The sequence below is a fragment of the Chenopodium album genome, chromosome 22 (assembly GCF_948465745.1).
Source record: "Chenopodium album chromosome 22, dcCheAlbu1.1, whole genome shotgun sequence".
In the NCBI taxonomy this organism is placed as follows: domain Eukaryota; kingdom Viridiplantae; phylum Streptophyta; class Magnoliopsida; order Caryophyllales; family Amaranthaceae; genus Chenopodium; species Chenopodium album.
This window is the reverse complement of record NC_137855.1, coordinates 36,231,728-36,251,795: the sequence shown is the minus strand read 5'-3', so window position 1 is coordinate 36,251,795 and position 20,068 is coordinate 36,231,728. Positions and strand designations below refer to the sequence as shown.

The 20,068-nt window shown below is 36.5% G+C and overlaps 1 protein-coding gene across 2 annotated transcripts; it reads left to right on the top strand.

Moving 5' to 3' along the window:
• The first annotated feature begins 2,066 nt into the window (after window positions 1-2,066).
• On the top strand, window positions 2,067-6,179 carry LOC145604918 (transcription factor bHLH123-like). 2 transcript variants are annotated; one of them, XM_081660904.1, is made up of 7 exons: window positions 2,067-2,627; window positions 2,830-3,586; window positions 3,818-3,931; window positions 4,085-4,150; window positions 4,828-4,887; window positions 5,037-5,090; window positions 5,221-6,179. In XM_081660904.1, the coding sequence occupies exons 1-7, from the start codon at window positions 2,350-2,352 to the stop codon at window positions 5,371-5,373; spliced, it is 1,482 nt and encodes a 493-aa protein (XP_081517030.1). In that variant the 5' UTR covers window positions 2,067-2,349; the 3' UTR covers window positions 5,374-6,179. The 2 variants fall into 2 exon arrangements, with proteins under 2 accessions (XP_081517030.1, XP_081517029.1); XM_081660903.1 differs by having other exon boundaries at window positions 4,828-4,893.
• The last annotated feature ends 13,889 nt before the right edge of the window (window positions 6,180-20,068 follow it).

Sequence of the window (20,068 nt, the reverse complement as noted above, 5' to 3'; positions counted from 1 at the left end):
AGGTGAATAAAACAATTCTAATACATAATTTTTTATTTTTTAAATTTTTTATTTTTTTATTTTATACAAAACAATTTTTGCACAATCACACCCCATCACCAATCATCATGGCACATTTACATGTAGCCATAACAAGACCATCTTAAATTTTATCATCAATTATAAAGGTAAAATAAAGAAAAATAAAAGGTAAAAGGCAGTAACTGGCAGAGAAAGGCAAGAAAAAAATTCATGAGATTGAAAGAATATAAGATTAACATCCATTTACACTTTCAAAATTCTGGCCACTTGTATTACCAAAGACACCCAAAAATCATCACTTTTTTTTGGTTTGTCAGAACCAGAGAAGCACATGAGCATCAATAAGCCTTATGATTAAGCTAGCATAGGAGTATATATTCATGGTATATTATTTAATTATTAATTAATGGCATATAGAATCTTCAACTCTTCTTAAGATATTTTTTTGTTCGACAAATTCCATGTTACAAGATTTTGGTTTCCCATGATTTTTTTAACTATTTTTGACATAAAGTGTTAATGTTAAACCACACCAAACGCAGCTAAACATCGTTTTTAACTTTCATGCAACTTGTTATTTATGCAACTTTCGTAGTTTCGTGTAAGGAAATATAATACTTATATGCTAATGTAATTACAACATTGCCCTATAGCTTTAGGCAATTAGTATTTGGAAACATATTTGGCCAAGAAAATAAAGAGATTCAAAATTGTAGTCTAAATAATCTTTATGTTGTACACATCCTCTACATAAAAAGTGTAGAGAACCTAGTGAAGGTAAGCATCCTTAGGTTTTCATTTATTTTTTTGTCGTAGTACTTGTATTTTTAAATTGAAAGGACTTAAATCTCAAAATACCTGAATTATTAATGTTAGACTGGGAGTTTAATCTTTATTTTTGTATCTTATTGTCTTCCTCCTCACCCCCCTACTACTCCAAGTCTCCAACAACTTGTTGTAAAAGCTTGCCTTCTAGGTATCTTATCTTGCACCACCCCTAGTGTTGTTGATCGAGTCAAAGTAGACTTGCCAGTAGCCCAACTTCTTTCGAGTCTTTTTCGTAACTTACGAAGGAGAGAGCTTATATTAATGAGACATATCATCTAAAGTATAGGACTTTCATAAAAAAATCGAATCTGTAGTGAACAAAACCTCTATTTAAGCAGAAAGGTATGAAATACAAAATATATGATCATAACATTGTAATGTGTCAAAGAGACGATTTTGTCACATGCATTACTAAAAGATATAAATTGGTTGAATAACTAAATATTCTAGGTAGCTTTAGAAACCCTTATTTAACTACATCTGAAACTGTGCTAATAATTATCCTATCCACTCATTGTAAAATTTTGCATTCTTCAATCCTATTTGTGTTCAAAGCGAGTTAATTAAAGTCACGTTAGTGGTTTATACTACACTATTAGCATTACAAACTATTAAGTCCGAATATAATGAAGGGATAATTATTAACAACTCAAACGGGATCCATGTATGAGGTATCTAGCTACCATCACCAACCTTACTTCAATCTAGCTACTAAAAAAACCGTCCATAGAGAAAACTATAACAACAGCTTTACAGAAGGCAGATTCTTATTTTCTCAATTTAGTACCTCATGATTAGCATCCAAAAAGAATTGCCCTCATGATTAGCTAACTTGGCCAATTTACACAATCTTTTTTTTTTTCTCTCTCTTTTTCTTTTTGGGACAATTTGTTTCATTTAACCACTTGTATTATAGGGTTATATTCAATGACTCAAAACAAATAAACTTTATATTTTTGTGGCACCCCTTGATTGACTATAAAGCAAGTGACAACAATCTTCATTAATTAGATAAAACATTGCACTCAGTAATTTACCAAAGTCATACAACTTAAGGATTAGGGTAATTAAGATAACATAATTAAGCTTAAGAAACATCATTAGCTAGCCATCGTTTTTAAATTAATTATTTTTTACAAAAGTCAGAGAATTTCATTTCAAAATGACCTTTCCTTGTTTTCATGATCACCCTAGAAACCCAAAATAAAATTAAAAAAATAAAAAAAAAATATTGTCAACCACATCCTTCTCAAATGGTATAAAGTCGGTAATATAAATATGTGGTCAGATGTAGCGGTCCATTTTTCATTATTTTCATTTTTATCATCAACCCCTTCAAAAACCTAAGCAAAGTTATTTCCCTTTTAAAAGAGGAAATATAAAACCTTAGCTTATATCACTTGTAACACAAGCTTATATTATTACAACAAAATAGAGAAAATAAAATAAACCAGTGTCTAAATATATACACAACATACTATTTTGGTCATAAATATTATTATGGCTGAAGAATATTGTGGAGGAGCCAATTGGTGGGATTCAACTACATCAACTAATAGAAGTAGATTCGAGGGTGGTAGTGGTGGCGGTGGCGGCTCCTCTTCTACTTCCTCTACTACGACGCTTGCTAATAGCGGTGGTGGAGCTGGTTACGGGTGGTTAACCGATGGACCAACGGCGGTGGATACTAAGTTGGACGCTTCTTCGCTTCAACTCGTGGGGCTCGGTTTGTCTTCTCAAGCCATGGCAGAGTGGAACCAACAACAAACAGCAATACTGTAAGTGGTCTAAAGAATATTTCGTGAAAAAACACCTAATAAAAATTTTCGTCCATAGTTACATAGACTAAATCCCGAAAATCAAGGAAAATTGTAAATAGTACGGTAAACACTAAGTGGACTAAAGAATTTTCAAACTTAGTAATTATACATTTGAATTGATTTTTGTCATTTTGTTTGTTTGTTTTTATTTTTGACATAGTAGGAATCCGGAGAAAGCCGAGAATAGCTTTAGGTCCATGCTACAAGAGGGTATGGGCCTAACCGCGAACTTCCATCAAGACGCGAGTGGTGGTGGTGGAGGAGGCGGAGGAGGAGGAGTTATGTTCGGTGGTAGTAATTCACCGCATTTACATCAATGGAGACCGGACAAACTATTTCCGAGTAGTGAAGATTCGAGCTCGGATTTTAAACAAATAGGGCGCGGATTTTCCTTAGATAACCAACCACAATTTTCACCTAATGGTAGCTCAATTGAAAGCACGGTTACTTGCCAAGGACTAACCGCGCCTTCAACCTTTCAACTCGATAATACTTCCTCTTCTAGCTCCGTCTTTGGTAGCCCCTCGAGTATCTTGCAAGGTCTTATGAGTACTGAGCAACATAACCAACATCATCATCAACAACAACAACAACAATTAAATACGACGAGTTTTCAACCTAATTATTTTGGTATGGGTAGTGTTACGAGTAATGATCATCATCAACAACAACAGTCGCAATTGCCTTCTTCTTGGGCGAAAGTGCCTCAATTCCTTAGAGCTTCTTCTCCTAAGCCGCAACAACAACAACAACAACAACAACAACAGCAACAGCAACAACAACAACAACTTCATTTCATCAACAACGCGCCGTATTGGAGTGCTTCAGCTCCGTTAACTGATGTTAGGCCGAATTTCTTCTCGTCGTTGCAAGGTGCTCAATTGCCTAACATGCCAACATTTGAAGAGAAACCAAAGGTAATTAAAATTATACTTTACCTTATTAACTAGGGTTTCGACGATTTTACTACTCTTTAAGGTAAATTTAGTTAATAGAATAATATTTACTCAACTAAAACCACCTTATTAACACTTGGCGGCAGTAGTAAGTTAATACTGTCTTGGAAAAATCATCGTTCAGTTATTATTTAATATCTATATATATGTTTTTATTTTTTTCCTACATTAATTTATATTACGACTTGGTAGACTACAATGGAGATGAGAGATACGAGCTCAATGGCGAAAAAGAATGGTTCCGAGAATAATACTAATAAACGAGCTAGGAGCGATGGTGCTTCATCAACTTTGCCACCATTTAAGGTATTGATTATTTCTTAAACTTGTAGAATTAGTAAGGTATGTTAGTTGTATGATTAGTTCATAGGACACATTGATGAATTGAAAGAGTTTCCTAGCTATAGCTAGGTATATATTGTACGTTATTGATTGATTGTGGGAAAATCTTTTTACCAGGTGAGAAAAGAGAAGATGGGGGACAGAATCACTGCTCTTCAACAATTAGTTTCGCCTTTCGGAAAGGTAAATTTTAATTTTGAAGATGAAATGACCTCGAAAAAAAATAAAAAATGAGTACTCTGTATTATACATATATCCTCATTCTAGTTGTATTAAATCAATCTAATCACTTCATTGTATTATAAGTTTGAATACACTATGATTGTACAAAATTACTACTGAACAAGTGTATGATAAATAGTATGATTACTGGATCATGTTTGATTACATAATATAAAAGTCAACTTTACAAAAAAGCGAATTATACATGATTTGAAATGACTACACTATCATATACATGTATATATATATATACAATACATACGTTAAATACATGACTTACTCCGAAATAATTATCATCTATCTTAGCTAGTCATATCTCACAATAATAAAGACTACATAATTAATAAACTTAGAAATATACAAATACCAAATATAGGATAAAATTTGCTAGAAATCATGTGGTGCTAAATTTCCCACCGTTTCTTTCAGCTTTAATTTTTTACTTTATAGCAAAAAAAAGCTAAGCATGGCATTGATAGATGATTCATCAAATGTCATTCCTTTGTATTTCGATCAATTTTTTTGGGTCGAAAAAAGCTTACTTTTTAGGCTTTATTTTTTTGTGCACACTAATTAATATTGGTCCATATATGAATCATGGTATATTTCTTTATTTCCTTTTTTATTACCTTTTGCAGACTGATACTGCGTCAGTCCTCTCTGAAGCCATTGAGTATATCAAGTTTCTCCATGAACAAGTCAGTGTAAGTTAATCTTTTTATAAATGTATAATAATCTTAGTTAATTAATTATAAAAAAAAAACAAACTTTTTAGGAAAATAAATAGGTCAAAAAGTGTCATATATTCTAATTTATAATAACATTTCTTTCATGGGTTGAATAACAGGTTTTAAGCAACCCATACTTGAAAAGTGGAGGCTCCTACCAACAACATCAACCGGTATATATTCTCTATATTTTTTTAATAGTAGTTTAATTAAGGAAAAAAATCATGGAAATATTTGTTTTATTTCTTTGTTTAATGATGATTGCTTTGTAATCATATGTGGGATTATGCCTTAATAATGTAGGGTAACGAAAAGGCGAAGATTGATCCGGATGGTCCGAAACAAGATCTAAGGAGTCGAGGGTTATGTTTAGTACCCGTTTCTAGCACATTTCCTGTGACACATGAGACCACGGTAGATTTTTGGACGCCTACATTTGGAGGAACTTTTAGATGAATTGAAAGATAAAGGGATCATTCATAAGAACTTATTCTTGATACGACGGTGAAAAAAAAAGGAGAAATATACAACTCATAGACGGAATCTCCCTATGCAAGTTGAATTCGAGAGAGATTGGTCGATTGATGAGATAAATCGAGGAAATGAAAGGAAGAAAAAGAAGGTGGATTTGATGACGTTATAAGAATGCAACCATATGAATTTGATTGTGTAGTACTAGCAAGGACATTGGAGCATGGAAAATTGGAGGGAAATTAAAATTGTGAATATGGAAAAAAAAGGGAAAGGAATATGGCTTTCAATCCAAAGGATAGAAAAAGGGAGAATGCATGGACCATTTGGATAGCCAAGAAAAAAAATTAAATAATCATGGTTATCTTTGGGGACCAAGGTGCAAAGCTAAGAGAAATAGGGCCATGAGAAAATACTCATCATCTTTGTAATAATTGCATGATTATGATTAGTTTTAATTGTTAATTATAGGTAGTGTTGAGGTTGGTAAGAGTTTCACCAACAAAGAATGTTAGAAAAGCATAGGAATTGAAGTTTATAGTATAGGATCGACTAAATTCATCTGTTAGCTTTGGATGAAGATATTAGCACTCCATAGACAGGTCAGAATTCACTCATGCGACAAGAAGATAAGCAACTGAGGAAATAAAGTTATAAGTCTTGGAGTGCTAAAATCCTCATGCGATTTGTTTAATTTGAAAGGTAAAACATACTACTTTCTTTTAATTTGTATTGGAGGATTTGAATTTTTTCAAATACGACATGCTAATCAGACGTCATTAATCAGCTTCTTTTTATTAGTATAGCGTGTAATTTGATGCATGCGCGTATGGAAAATCTGATTATATGATGACATAAGTGATGAAATAAGTTTATTTATAATCATTATAAATGTATTTGTTCTTACATTTTTCTATGAAATGCACTAATTACCTTTTAAATTGCACATGTATGAAATTACTCACTTTGTAATTTATATGATGATCATAGACATAAAAAGGAGGAAGGGAGAGATATAGGGTGATCGTTTGGAATAATTGAATTCCGGAATAGGAGAGAAAGAGAGTGAATGTGGGGGATGTCATTGGATTGGAAATCTAACTTTTAGATTTGTTTATGTGATAGGGAATATGTTAGTGGGAAGTGCTTAAAGGGGTCCACAATTTCCTACTTTTTGGGATTTATTTTTATTTAAATTATGTTCTTGTAAATTAGAGAAAAATAGTAAGGAGTAAAGTGTAATTTCCAAAGGAGCCCATCATCATCCATACTTTTGTGCTTTTCATCGAATGGTCACATTGAGGAGCGTCCATTGGAAGGTTTCATTGGAGCAAGAGGCTAATTGGAAAAACAAAGGATTTTTTTACAATCAAAAGTTTTAGTTTGACTTCTCATCTTAGATTACGTATTTTTTAAATGTTTTTTGGTGCTAAGGATGGCTAACACAAAAGAAAGTTACATTATCTTTTAGTACATCTAGATTTATAAAAGTGTTTGTAGTTTTGAAGAAACATAATTTTTGTTTGCTTTGGATCAAAACCTTTGATTATAGAATATCCTACCAAAGTAGCATATGCTATATGGTTATAATTAACCATGTATCGATAGGGGAGTCAAGGTGTTATAAATGCTAGCTACCGAAGTATGTAACTTTATAAGTTCACAATTTAAGTAAAATTAGGACAGACTAAGGTGGCACATTAGATCATAGGCTTGATTATTCATACATAAGGGGATAACATCATTCAATTACAAGTTAAGGACTTGCGATCCGATCCTCAAGTAAGAGTGTTTTAGGCATTAAAGTGAAACTTAATTAAAGGCTAAAATTGTTTTAAATTTATTATTAAATATTTAAATTAGTAATATGTATACCTAAATGTATGTTCTATTTTTGTAAGGGAATCAACACTACATTGACTATATATTTTAGTGCAAATTTGTATTAATAGTTGGGGCCAAATACGCTAATCGAGCATGCACAATACAATATATACATACCGGGCTTGAAAAAAATGGAAGAGCACAAAATGTATAAAGGATAAAGATGATTATATCATATCATTAGTAGTTATTGTTTATAATATGTAAATCCCTTGGTTTGATTTACTCCTTAACTTTGACAGTAAAAGTTTATCCCTTATAATTAGCTAACGTACCTAGTCATAATTTGATATGTCCAATGCTTTAATCTTGTACTATATATACTCGTGTATATATATATCAGTATAATCAAGCTTTTTAACATTCTTTTTCTCATAACTCTATCATGGTATCAGAGCTTTTGATCCATCTTTTCTTGCTTCCGCTACTACCATAGTTACACTATCAAACTTAGGCATACATTGTCTGAGTTAAGCAAGGGTTATGTTGAGAAATATCAACAAGGCAGAATACTCAAATAAGCTACACAATTAGCTTAGCATGCACACTTGCAGCAATCAACACTAGGGGCAAAACCATTGATAGCCTTTAGCAATCTTAATTTGTAACGCTTTCCCATACATACATACATACATATATATATATAGCATAGATCAATCAATCTTTGTGATTTTTATTAAAAATTTGTCTACAAAAACTCTATTTTTATATGCTATTAAGACCATTTTATATGTATAACCCTCAAAGCAATTCAAAGGCATGCTCAATAACTTGTTTGTAGTCCCAACAATGGCAACAAAGTCGATAGTACGTGTTTTAACAACACTTCAGTTAATCTATACTTGAAGTCAAAACTAGGCGATAAACTTTTTTATAAATAATTTACATGCGTCCTTTAATCCATGTAATGGAGATGAGTCTATAGATCAATTAAAGCGAGTGTTAATCTTGGGATCATCCTAAAGTGACTATGTAGGGAATATTTCAAGCATTATGACCCCAAACTTGAACCCCACTATGATCATACACTTAAGTATGGTGGCGTTCCAAAGGGAAAGAAAATAGAGCAAAAGAGTCGCCAACAAGTTTTAGGAACTTGTAAACCCAAAAGACAATCCAAAAGGACCATCAACTCCATAAGGTCTTGAACCAAACAGGGCTCGGGGATGAGGGTACGAATCCAATCTACAAAAGAAAGGACCCGCCCTATAAAATAGGCCTCTACTTTGTTCTGCTCGTATTCATGTGCGCTATTCGAATAACATACAAACATTATATTAAACCTACCCTGTTTATCTATGTTGGTTGAATATTAATGCACAAATAAAACTATTATTGACGATCACTTGAATTAAAATCACATTAGTCTAAACCAAATTATTAATTATCTTATTAAGCGTGATTTCAAGTACAAATTCCCTTTAAACAAGCATAAAAGGCGTGATCAAGCAATAACAATAAAATAAATCAAGCAACATAAATAATATTCATAATAATGATAAATAAGCATAATGATAATCATGATAAGGCATAATAAAGCTTAAATATAATAGCAAGATCCTAGGCATGATACTAACAAAATTAATAACAAATCCTAGCATGTCACTAAACAATAAAGATCAAAGATTTAAACCTAACATGACACTAACATGATATTAGAAAAGAGTAAAAGGCAACCTAAGCATGATACTAGAAAGCAATAAATAACATCCTAACATGATACTAGGAATTAAACAATAATAAACATGCTTTCTACATTGTGAAAGAGCGTAATAAGATTACATACTTTGAAGCCTCGTACCTCTTTCTAATAACAAAATACACAAGTTAGTAAACTTCAATGAAAATTATAAAGAATAATTAAAGAATTAAATCAAATAATTGAAAGAAAGAGTTAAAAAGTTTAGACTGGATTTGGACCAAACCCTCAGAAAAGTATAAACCTTTCACGTCTAGGGCGAAGGCAACTTGGAATTTGGCTAGGTGTTTCAAGATCTTGTGAATGCAGAATTGTGTTTAAAAAAGAAGGTAGTTTAGAAAGAGAGAGAGAAAGAAAGAATTAAGTAATTCTTGAGAGAGAATAGAGAGAACTGATTGTTGATGATTAAAAACGGAGGTTTGAGACCCTATTTAATTATAAGGAAAATAGTCCGGAAAAGTATGGAATTTGATAAGGAATAAAACTACACGTTGTCGCCAGGAATTCACCCTGTCGCGATGCGACAGGGTCTGTCGTGAGGCGACAGCCTGACTTAGACGCGCTTTTCCACGCGGAATCCGATCTTTAATCAACTTGATCTACGGAGTCCGTACAGAAGATAAAAACGTGTTTCCAAAGATAATAATAATAATAATAATAATAATAATAATAATAATAATAATAATAATAATAATAATAATAATAATAATAATAATAAAATAATATTTTATTCCAAATAAAAGTCCACTTTAAAATAAATAATTATTAAATCTAATAATATTAGAATTAAAAAGGAACCTTCTGGAAACTTCTAGAAAGTTATAATTAATCCTAATAATTTTAGGAATAATAATTAACATTGGGTCCTCCTCTAGATCATTGGGCCGTATGTAAATAATTAACCGGGCCCAGTTTAGTACTTTGGCTATAACTTCCTCAATATTAATCGGAATTGGGCTTATAATATATCGTTGGAAAGGTCTCTTCGAGCCCCATCTAACTACACTATTATTGGACCTTTATTATGGACCAAAACTAAACTGGTTTGACTATTTTTAAATAAATAGAGTTATTTTCGAAAACAGAGAGAAGAGAATTTTAAATAAAACTAAACCACAACACTTGACTTTTCCACACTTTCACCTCATTCGATTATGGTTCGACGTGAAAGGCATTCATCACTGGGTTTGGTTTTGGGGAGACACAAATAGGTGTCTACAGACTATCAATTTACCTATTGTCCCTCGTGTTTATATTGTGGAATACTGGAATCTTGGAATTTTATTTGTTCAGCTAATAAAACTAAATCCTTTCTTATATGACCAAGAGATTAGTAGCTTAGTGCCTTAGTGGTGTACTGGTTTTTACATAAAATAACTAAATTGCCAATAATTTATCCTACTCTTTTACTAATACTACGTATCTTAATGAAGCAAGTATCTTAAGGTACCCTAAAGATAATACTACGTATGATTTACTAATAACATGATCGAGAATGATAGTTTCCCATATTGACTTCTAGACCAATTGAATTAAGATCCTCAACATTGTTTAGAAATTCATGGCTGGTGAACAAATCATCAAATGTGTGTTCTTTGAATTGGATCCCAATTTGAAGTCTTAGTTTTTTTTTTTTTTTTAAAGAAAAGTCTTAGTTTTATTATATGAGAAACCGTACCATACAAATGTTGGGGTTTGGTGAGTCCGACTCACCGCGGAAACAAACCCAATACCAAGACCGCACTCGCAATAAATAAAACCATAAACATAATTAAATTAATCACAAGATTAAGATAAGCTAATTACCCTTGGCGCGTGCTTCGCTCCAAATGAGCTCTTACTTGAAAGCTTCAAGTCCCGCTCGCACGGAGACCTCCAACGAAGTCCACCCGCACCAACAAAACCGACTAGGTCCAATGTCTTGGGGTTAGCAAGACCCGACCAACAAAACCCGAGTAATTATATTGAGTTCAAAGGTTTTCACTAATTGTGATGCCTTTTCCAACTCTTACTCAAGCATCTTTTCCAATGCCCATACTTGGGTATTTATAGGAAATGATGGGAGTATCATTTACTCTCCCATCAATGTGGGATAGTATGATTTTTCCATTTTATTTTAAAGCTAAAATAAAATCAATAATCAAGCTAGTAATAAATCAACAAGTGGCAAGCTCATGTGAGTGGTTAGGTGAGGACCACTTGGAGAAGGGGGGGGACCAAACTTGCTCCCCACTCCCTCTCCCATAACCGGCCATTTCACTCCCCACACACTCAAGGACCACAAGCCACATGGCACCCACCCTTGGGCACCAAGGCAGCCAAGGTGGGCTGCCATGTGCTGCTGTCCGTGGCAGCCACGCCCAGCAAGCCCAGCACTCGCATGCGGGCTGCTGCTGCTGGCCTTGTGCCTTGGCCAGCGCTGCTAGGCAGCAAGCAATGGCCTAGCCATGCTGCTGCTAGTTGTGGCGAGCTGGCGTGCCTAGCGTGCTAGCTCCAACAGCTTGTTGCGGCATGGCTTGCTAGCCATTGCGCGCACAAGGCTGCGCCTAGCATGCTAGCACGCACTAGGCAGCGCCTAGCCTTGCGATGCTAGCATGAGTGCGCTAGCACGCACCAGCCAGCCTAGGCTCGGCTTGGTGCGCATGCTAGCCACCATGCTAGGCTATACGCCCTTAGCACTCGGTTTGCATGGGCATTCCGATGCTAGGGGTATTTTGGTCTTTTGTTGATTTATTACTAATTCTCGTCTCGTCTTTCACTATTTTTCGACTCGACTTCCGACGCTCGGTTTCGACGCTCTAAGCTCGAATTTCCGACGTCTAAATAAATATTACTCGGTCGACTCATTAATTCCTTCCGAATTAATTCGTCGTTTCGGTTTGTTGAATGCTTGGGTGTGACCCGAAGGGTTCAGTCAAGATTAAGCTGTAACATTAATTATCCATTAATATTACTGATCGGAAGCGGCCTCCACCCAGGCATTCCGATCACTTGACCTTACTGAATATATTAGCTTTCTAATAATTCTGAACCCGCTAACGGAATAGTACACTTGTTCGAAGGACACCATTCCTTTCAATCTCCCACTTGTCCTTCCGGACAAGTGCTCATTTTGTGTACAGCCTTTTCCTATGTCGCTTAATGTCTCTTCATGAACTATAAGGTAAGATTTATTTTGTCATCCTTATTATGTCCAGAAGTGTTTCCCGATTCCGAGTCCGACTGTCAATAAACAGATGATTTCTAAAATCCATCCGAGCACGGCCATGCATTTTACAGTCTCGCTCTACGAGAGGCCTTGTATACAACAAAGACATCTTCCCTATTTTACTAGGGGGACATTCCCAGTCTTGTAATGTAGCTCCTCTTACTGAGAGGACCTAGCCGCCCGAGTGTTGCCGTTATAATCCCCTATTACGGCAGACGTTTGACAACATCAAAGCGAACTAGTACTCAAACAAGAGAATTCACACTACTCATGGTCGAGGAAATAGGTTCCAATAGCCATAATGAGAAGTATACTTATGACAAATTTTTAATTTCTTAAAGTATTCTCATAGGTCGATCCAGTATGGTTCTAAACCAATACTTGTGCAAATGATTTATGACAATCATGTCCTCGTAGCACATGAAACGGTGCTATAAATCAGACTACACACTAATCTCAATTGGTCATTAATCGTCCATCGTTTAAATGACCTTGATTAGGGATAATTTTCGATTATAATATTCAATGTTCACTTAATAGGTGTTTCCTTACCAAGACTGGTCTTGATACCCTATTTTGAATATCCTCAGAATCGAATGGACTCATTATTTAATCCTAAACCACAATTAAATAGCGTAACGGAGTAATAAAATGTTGCATGAAATTTTATATTACTCCAAAACATGAATGGTTTTCCTTAGTGTCTTACATTAACTTTTCTCAAAATTAACTAAAACACTAAACAAGGAAATCAAAGCCAGTCTCCTACATGCTTGATTCCCATTGCCTCAACGTGCTTGTTGTGCTTCACTTGAGGCAAAGGTTTAGTAAGTGGATCGGCTACATTGTCATCCGTTCCAACTTTGCAAATTCTGATTTCACCCTCTGATTTCCATTCTCTAATCATGTGAAATCGCCGCTTGACATGTTTGACCTTCTGATGTTCCCTAGGCTCTCTGGCCTGAGCAATAGCTCCATTGTTGTCACAATAGAGGGCTATTGGACCCTTTATAGAGGGTACAACATCAAGTTCGCCAACGAACTTACGAATCCAAACAGCCTCCTTAGCTGCTTCAGCAGCTGCCAAGTATTCGGCTTCAGTTGTAGAATCTGCAGTTGTACTCTGCTTTGCGCTCTTCCAACTAAACGCCCCTCCATTTAGACAGAACACATATCCAGATTGCGATTTGAAATCGTCTCTGTCTGTCTGGAAGCTTGCGTCGGTATAACCTTCCACAACTAAATCCTTTGTACCACCATACACCAGGAATTTATCCTTGTTCCTTTTCAGGTACTTTAGGATATTTTTGGCCGCAGTCCAATGCGCCTCTCCTGGGTCTGATTGGTAACGGCTCGTAGCACTCAAGGCATACGACACATCTGGCCTAGTACATATCATGGCATACATGATAGATCCAATAAGCGAAGCATATGGAATCTGATTCATTCTTACCCGCTCATCAGGTGTCTGTGGACACTGCTTCTTGCTTAGGGTTATGCCATGTGACATTGGCAGGTGACCTCTTTTGGCCTCCTCCATGCCAAATCGAGCAAGTACCTTATCAATATAAGTACTTTGACTCAATCCAATCATCCTTTTCGATCTAACCCTATAGATCTTGATGCCTAGTATGTACTGAGCCTCTCCCAAGTCTTTCATTGAGAAGCACTTTCCGAGCCAGGCCTTTACAGACTCTAACAACGGAATGCTGTTTCCAATGAGCAATATGTCATCGACATATAAGACTAGGAAGGCGATGTCACTCCCACTGACCTTCTTGTAGACACAAGATTCATCTGGATTCTTGATAAAACCAAACTTACTGATGACTTCATCGAAACGCAGATTCCAACTTCTGCTTGCTTGCTTTAATCCATAAATGGACTTCTTAAGCTTACAAACTTTCCTAGCATTGTTTTGGTCGACAAAACCTTCAGGCTGTGTCATATACACAGTTTCTTCCAAATAACCATTAAGGAAGGCGGTTTTGACGTCCATCTGCCATATTTCATAGTCGTAATATGCAGCAATCGCCAGGAGGATCCGAACGGATTTAAGCATTGCGACTGGTGAAAAGGTTTCATCGTAATCAATACCATGAACTTGTCTGTAACCTTTTGCCACCAATCTAGCTTTGTAAATGAATACATTTCCATCTTTGTCGGTTTTCAACTTGAAAATCCACTTACATCCGATCGGTGTATAACCTTCGGGTAAGTCAACCAAGTCCCAGACTTGATTTTCAAACATGGAATCCATTTCAGATCTCATGGTCTCTTGCCATTTAGCAGAGTCGGTGCTTGCCATCGCTTGCTTGTAGGTTGCTGGTTCATCTCCATCCATAATCAAGATGTCCTGATTCTCGGTTAATACTAAACCAAGATATCTATCAGGTTGAGATCTTGGTAGAGGGATAATCGGTCGTTGGACAATCACCCTCAAGCCAAACACTATTTCTACCTAAACCAACCTAAGACAAGTCTAGGGTAAGTAGAGGATCGTATCCACAGGGAATGGGTAAGTACACCGAGAGTATGAAACGGTTGCAATCTAGTTCGGTCACAAATTGGGGGTTTTGATTAGATAACTACTATGGAGACAAACACTAGGGGGGAATAGGGATCGACTCCAACCAAACCAACGGATCAAATCAATAGGCAAGCACGAACACAAATTGGGTGATAGAGGGGGCACTCAATGTTACCTTCTTTCGAAGCCACAACACTAAGCATTCCTAAGCCAAACTCAACTAACAAGATAGGCCAACCAAGTCTTAACAATGAGAAGTAGACTACTAACTCGGGTTTGTCTTTCGATCGGTCCAAGAAAGCATTAAAGCACAAGCAATTGAGATTTCTCACCTAATTGTTGCAACTAAGACTACTACATCATTCAAACAAGGAACCATAATCAAGAGGAGATTAGCATAACCATAATAAGAAAAGGCTCACAACTAGACTTCATCTCTCAATGCAAGCATAGAAGTGAATACATGAGCAATAAGTGGCCATCCAATTACACATGCAATTAACCATCTCTTTAACAATCAATCATCAATCCAAAATGAACATGCAAGCACAAACATCAATCAACCCATGGCTTGGTTGGGTCTTCACCCAACCCCTAGCTAATTAACTACTCACTAAACATGGTGAGGGACATCAAAACAACAAGTTCTAATCCAAGCATTAAGTTAATAAGTTAAGAGGAGTAGTAGGAATAAGGTAGATTGGACATGCAACAACAATTAAGCAAGATCAAGAGAGAAATTAACAATTAAAAGTAAATAAAAACTGAAATTAAAGAGTAAGAGATAGAGGAAAGAGATTACTTAAAATGCTTCAAAGTTGAGAAATTGTTGAATTCAAGAGAACAATCTTCAATTAATCTACTACAATGATTGAGTTTGAGAAGATCTAAGCTAATTAATGAGGGTTGAGAAGAACTAAGAGCCTAAGAAAACTAAAGGGGAAGAAGATCCCAGAAAACTGAAGCCAAGGGTCGTATTTATATGCCCAAAAGTTACATCGTAAAATCCGTCAAAATCGAGCTTCAGAACAGAAGGAGCGCCCGCTCCTATAAGGAGGAGCGCCCGCTCCTGGGTGTGGAGCGCCCGCTCCTGGGCTCTCTGCACGCCCTCTCCTCTTGCACCAGTTTGAGGTAGTTTGTAGGAAAACAGGGAGGAGCGCCCGCTCCTAAATAGGTGCACGCCCGCTCCTAAAAGGCTGCACGCCCGCTCATGCTTTTCTTTGCTTCCAAAGAGTATTTCTTCATGCTTATGCTATTAGCCCATTTTTCATCGTACCTACAAGCACGAGCACACACATAAAAAGAAACGGGGAAGCCAAAAGATGCAAATTAGCACAAGAGGAGTTAGAAAAAGGGATTAAAGTAGGGGAAAGAGTACAAAATTGTGTTTTAAAAAGCCATGATAAGTGGACAAATAAAACACTTATCAAATTCCCCCAAGCTAGCCAATTGCTTGTCCCTAAGCAATTCACTTGGCGCAAAAGAAACCAATAGATTAGTCCGCTCAAAGAAAAGCACATGTAAAGATAAAAGAATCCTTAAGCAATAAAAACTCGAGTATGAGGTATATGCCTAAGATCAACCACGGTCATGACTAGCCAAGGCCTAGCTAACCTTCCTGAATGTACTCAACTTTGGTCCATTCAACCAATCTTACCGCGTCCCCAACACAAAGTTCAAATTCCCCCTAATGGTAGTGTCTCATGACTCCTCGAAGGAGCCGGAAGAAAAATAAACAAAAGAAGGCTTAGAACACTCGACATCTCAATGATAAGTACCCTCTCCATATGCTTGTGAACCAACTCCCTCCACCGACTATGGCTTCAACTACTCTACTAACATTACAAGACTCAAGGATTACGGCACAAAGTTAAGGCATAGAGAAAACTAGAAGTGCTTTGCAATTAAAGTCAAGCTAAGATATATAACACTAAGAGCAAACCTAAAGAGGTTTCTGACTTTGACCCGTTACAAACTATGAATAAACTTGAAACAAAAATGCACCCCCAAGCTTGTTTAATTGCTAGGGTGGTAGCTATTCATCACTTCTTTTTCTTTCTTTCTTTCTCTATTTTTTTTTTCTTTTTCTTTTTTTTTTTTTTTTTTTTTTTTTTTTTTTTCAAACTTGGCATTTACATCACAAACTATTATTTATAACAACTTAAAGATTGAACTAATGAAACAAGAATGACATGCCTTAACTTTGTGCGAATGAACAATACATAACAATCTTCATGATCACTAAGAGTAGTTTAGGCCGCGATCTTGGGAGTTAAGACTCAAGTTCTCGATCTAGGTACTAAATCAAAGAGGATCCTTGCCACTCATTCAAAATGTAGTAGGCTTGAAAAATATTACAACCTCACTTTTGGGAACAATGTGGGATCAATTACTACCTTTCGGGGTTCAAATTCCTTCGATATGGGCGACACCTTCTTACCACAATCCTAGACTTTTGGTTTCGTACATTCGGTAAGGTTATTCTCACACTAGCCTAAACTAGCCAATTCTATGTTCAACCAAGGGCATCTAAACCATACTCGAAATTTTATTACCAAAAGAAAGCAAATATCCATCACATGCAATCCAATATCATCATTGAGGACTATTCTAAAAGCAAAAATGTTTTTTTTTTTTTTTTTTTTTTTTTTTTTTTTTTTTTTATAAAAAAAAAAAGGGTAAAGGGACTAAAAGGAAAATATAAACAAGAAAAGAAGGGAAGGAGTTACCATTGATCTTGATGTAGTAGTGTCTCTTATATACAAGGTGATAAAAGAGTAGTGATTAGTAGCAAAGCAAACAAGGACTATTATGAGTGGATCATACACATACGAGTTAAACAATCATTCCACAATTCATAAATAAACCGTCATTTGCAAAACTAGGACAATTATATCACAAGCTCACTTGAATTCATTTTACCATCAAAGACACTAGTCGAATCATCAAGCCAAATGACTACAAGCAAAGATAATATATACAAAGTCTAAACTAATTAAAGGAAACACAATTTTTTTTTTTTTTTTTTTTTTTTTTTTTTTTTTAGAGGAGGGGAAAGAGGTACTAGCTAAAGAATTTGGATTAAGGGAGGAGGAACTAGCTAAAGAAGATTAGGAGAGGGAAGGAGAAGAGGAAGGAAGGAGAAACTAACTAAAGAATTTGGATTAAGGGCTTTGGATTTTTGGGTTTTGGATTTTTGGGAAGGAGAGGAGGGGAAGGAGAGGAGGCTCATCAACAAATATCATCATCGAAAATGAAGCACATAAACCAAACCAAGCTCATCAAAATGCAAAGATTCAACCATTAACTAACCAATCAAGACAAACGGAGCATAATCAAATTAAGCACAAAACTAGCAACATCAAATCCCAACTCTTTGCAAGGCCTAAATACTCCCCCAAGCTAGACATTTAGTCACCGTTTCAATGAAACAAAATAGGCAATGAAGTAACCTCCCCCAAGCTTGGGATTGGCACCGTCCTCGGTGTCCCAAGAAGTGAAAAGGGGCAATGAAACGGTGACTAGAATGCCTAGACCATCTAACTATGTCGGCGTCCCGGCGAATAGTGATAATTGTAGTTAATATCTACATCACTAGAAGTGGCCGGGGCGTCTACATAAGGAGGTAGATCATAGTTGGGGCAAGTGCGGTAATGGCCAAAGTCCGGCATACCTTGCTCACCCCAACCACCATCATAGCCGGGTGGAAACCCGTAATGCCCCCTTAGGGGGGGATCGAGCACCTCCGAAGATGAACTATCTCCACTAACCTCGGGGACATAGTAATAGCTAGGGTCGCCCCTATAATCACTTCCCCCGGGTTGTGTGTAGTCATAAGGGGGAAAGGAGCGAAGCTCCTCAATTGAACTACGCGGGCCTTGCCAAAAGGGGTAGGTGGGTTGGCCATTGTTCCAACCCGCTACCGGCCCTTCTTGAACGGGACGGTTGGGATAGTTGAGGTAAGGGAGAAAGTCTCCCCTCTCAACTTGATGTTGGTAGCTTCTCTCCGCTACAAAACTTTGGTACTCATTTTGTTCAAGAAGTCTTTGATTGGTTAGATTTAATTGGTTGAAAGCAATTTCCACATCAAAGAGAGAAGAGGAGGAAGAGGAACCATCTACCCTAGATTGGGGAATGGAGGATGTACTCATACGACGGGGTACGGGTACATTCTCGCCACCACCGGCCATACCTCGTGGGAGTTGATCTCTTGGCACTTGCCATGTGTCCCCCACCGAGTTATTAACCGCCGGATTTGGGAGAGTGCAATAATGCACCCCATTGACCTTCCAACTAAAGCGAAGATTTCGGCCCGGAATTTCACTAAGGAACTTCATATCACTAAGTGCCTTAAGATCAAGCATGTTAGAACTTTGGACCGGGGTCATTTGGTCTAGAAAAGACCCAAACCCTAACTTCCTCGCAATAATTGAAATCATTCCCCCGCATCTAATCTCTCCGCTCATCTCTCCACTTTCTCTTATTTCAATACATCTCTTGATGAACAAGTATCCCATGTTCACATTCCCTTCCACATTTCCTTCGAATCTTGAAGCTAGAAAGAGGCATTTGATCTCCTCTTTAGTTAGCTTCCCTAAGTCTTGTTTAGAAAAACAAGCATAGCTCATGATTCGCATGAAGATTCGAAGGACGGGGTGGATAATGTGGCTAGCATGGCTAGACCGGGTTGTGAAATTGGGATACCCCGCAATGGTATTCCACCACACTTGCTCCTCATAACTTGAGAAGTAAGTACCATTGGGGTCATAGACTTGGTTGAGGGTGGGCCATTCAAAAATTTCGTTCAATCTCGTCAAAGTTAAGGTTTTTTCGACATTGAACATTCTAAATTTTATTTCGCATTCCAATGGCTCATCCTCAAGGTTTATGCGCTTCATAGAAACCGATGAGAGGAATTCAAGAGTTAGGGAAGAAAAGGTTTCTTCCGCAAGGTCCAAGAAGTCTAGCCAACTGAAGTTTTCGGCTACTCTTCTAATTCCCTCATCGACCCCTAGAAGTCGCATTGAATGTTGATGATAGAATCGGGTTGGAATAATTTTTCGTTTGGAAAGGTCATCGAAAGGCTTTTTAAATCGTTTATCGATTTTTAAAGTTGGTGGTGGGTTAGGGTTTTCTCGTTGTGAAGGGGATGAGGATGTTTGAGGTTCACTTGTTTTTCTTTTCTTAATCCCTCCAATGAATTTCTTCATTTTTTTTTTCTTTTAGTTCGGAAAAAGGTAATTAGGAATAACACTCAACAACAAACAACTCCACACACACCCTTAACTTCAAACCCCCTTTAAAAATCCAAATGTACCTGTTCCACGACACAACCAACAATATATTCCAACACACAAAT

Excerpts from the sequence above, each read along its gene's own strand:
- LOC145604918 (XM_081660903.1), top strand. The coding sequence starts at position 2,350 with ATGGCTGAAGAATATTGTGGAGGAGCCAATTGGTGGGATTCAACTACA. Across the intron at positions 2,628-2,829 it reads CAACAACAAACAGCAATACT|TAGGAATCCGGAGAAAGCCG; the intron begins GTAAGTGGTCTA and ends TTTTTGACATAG. Across the intron at positions 4,151-4,827 it reads TAGTTTCGCCTTTCGGAAAG|ACTGATACTGCGTCAGTCCT; the intron begins GTAAATTTTAAT and ends TACCTTTTGCAG.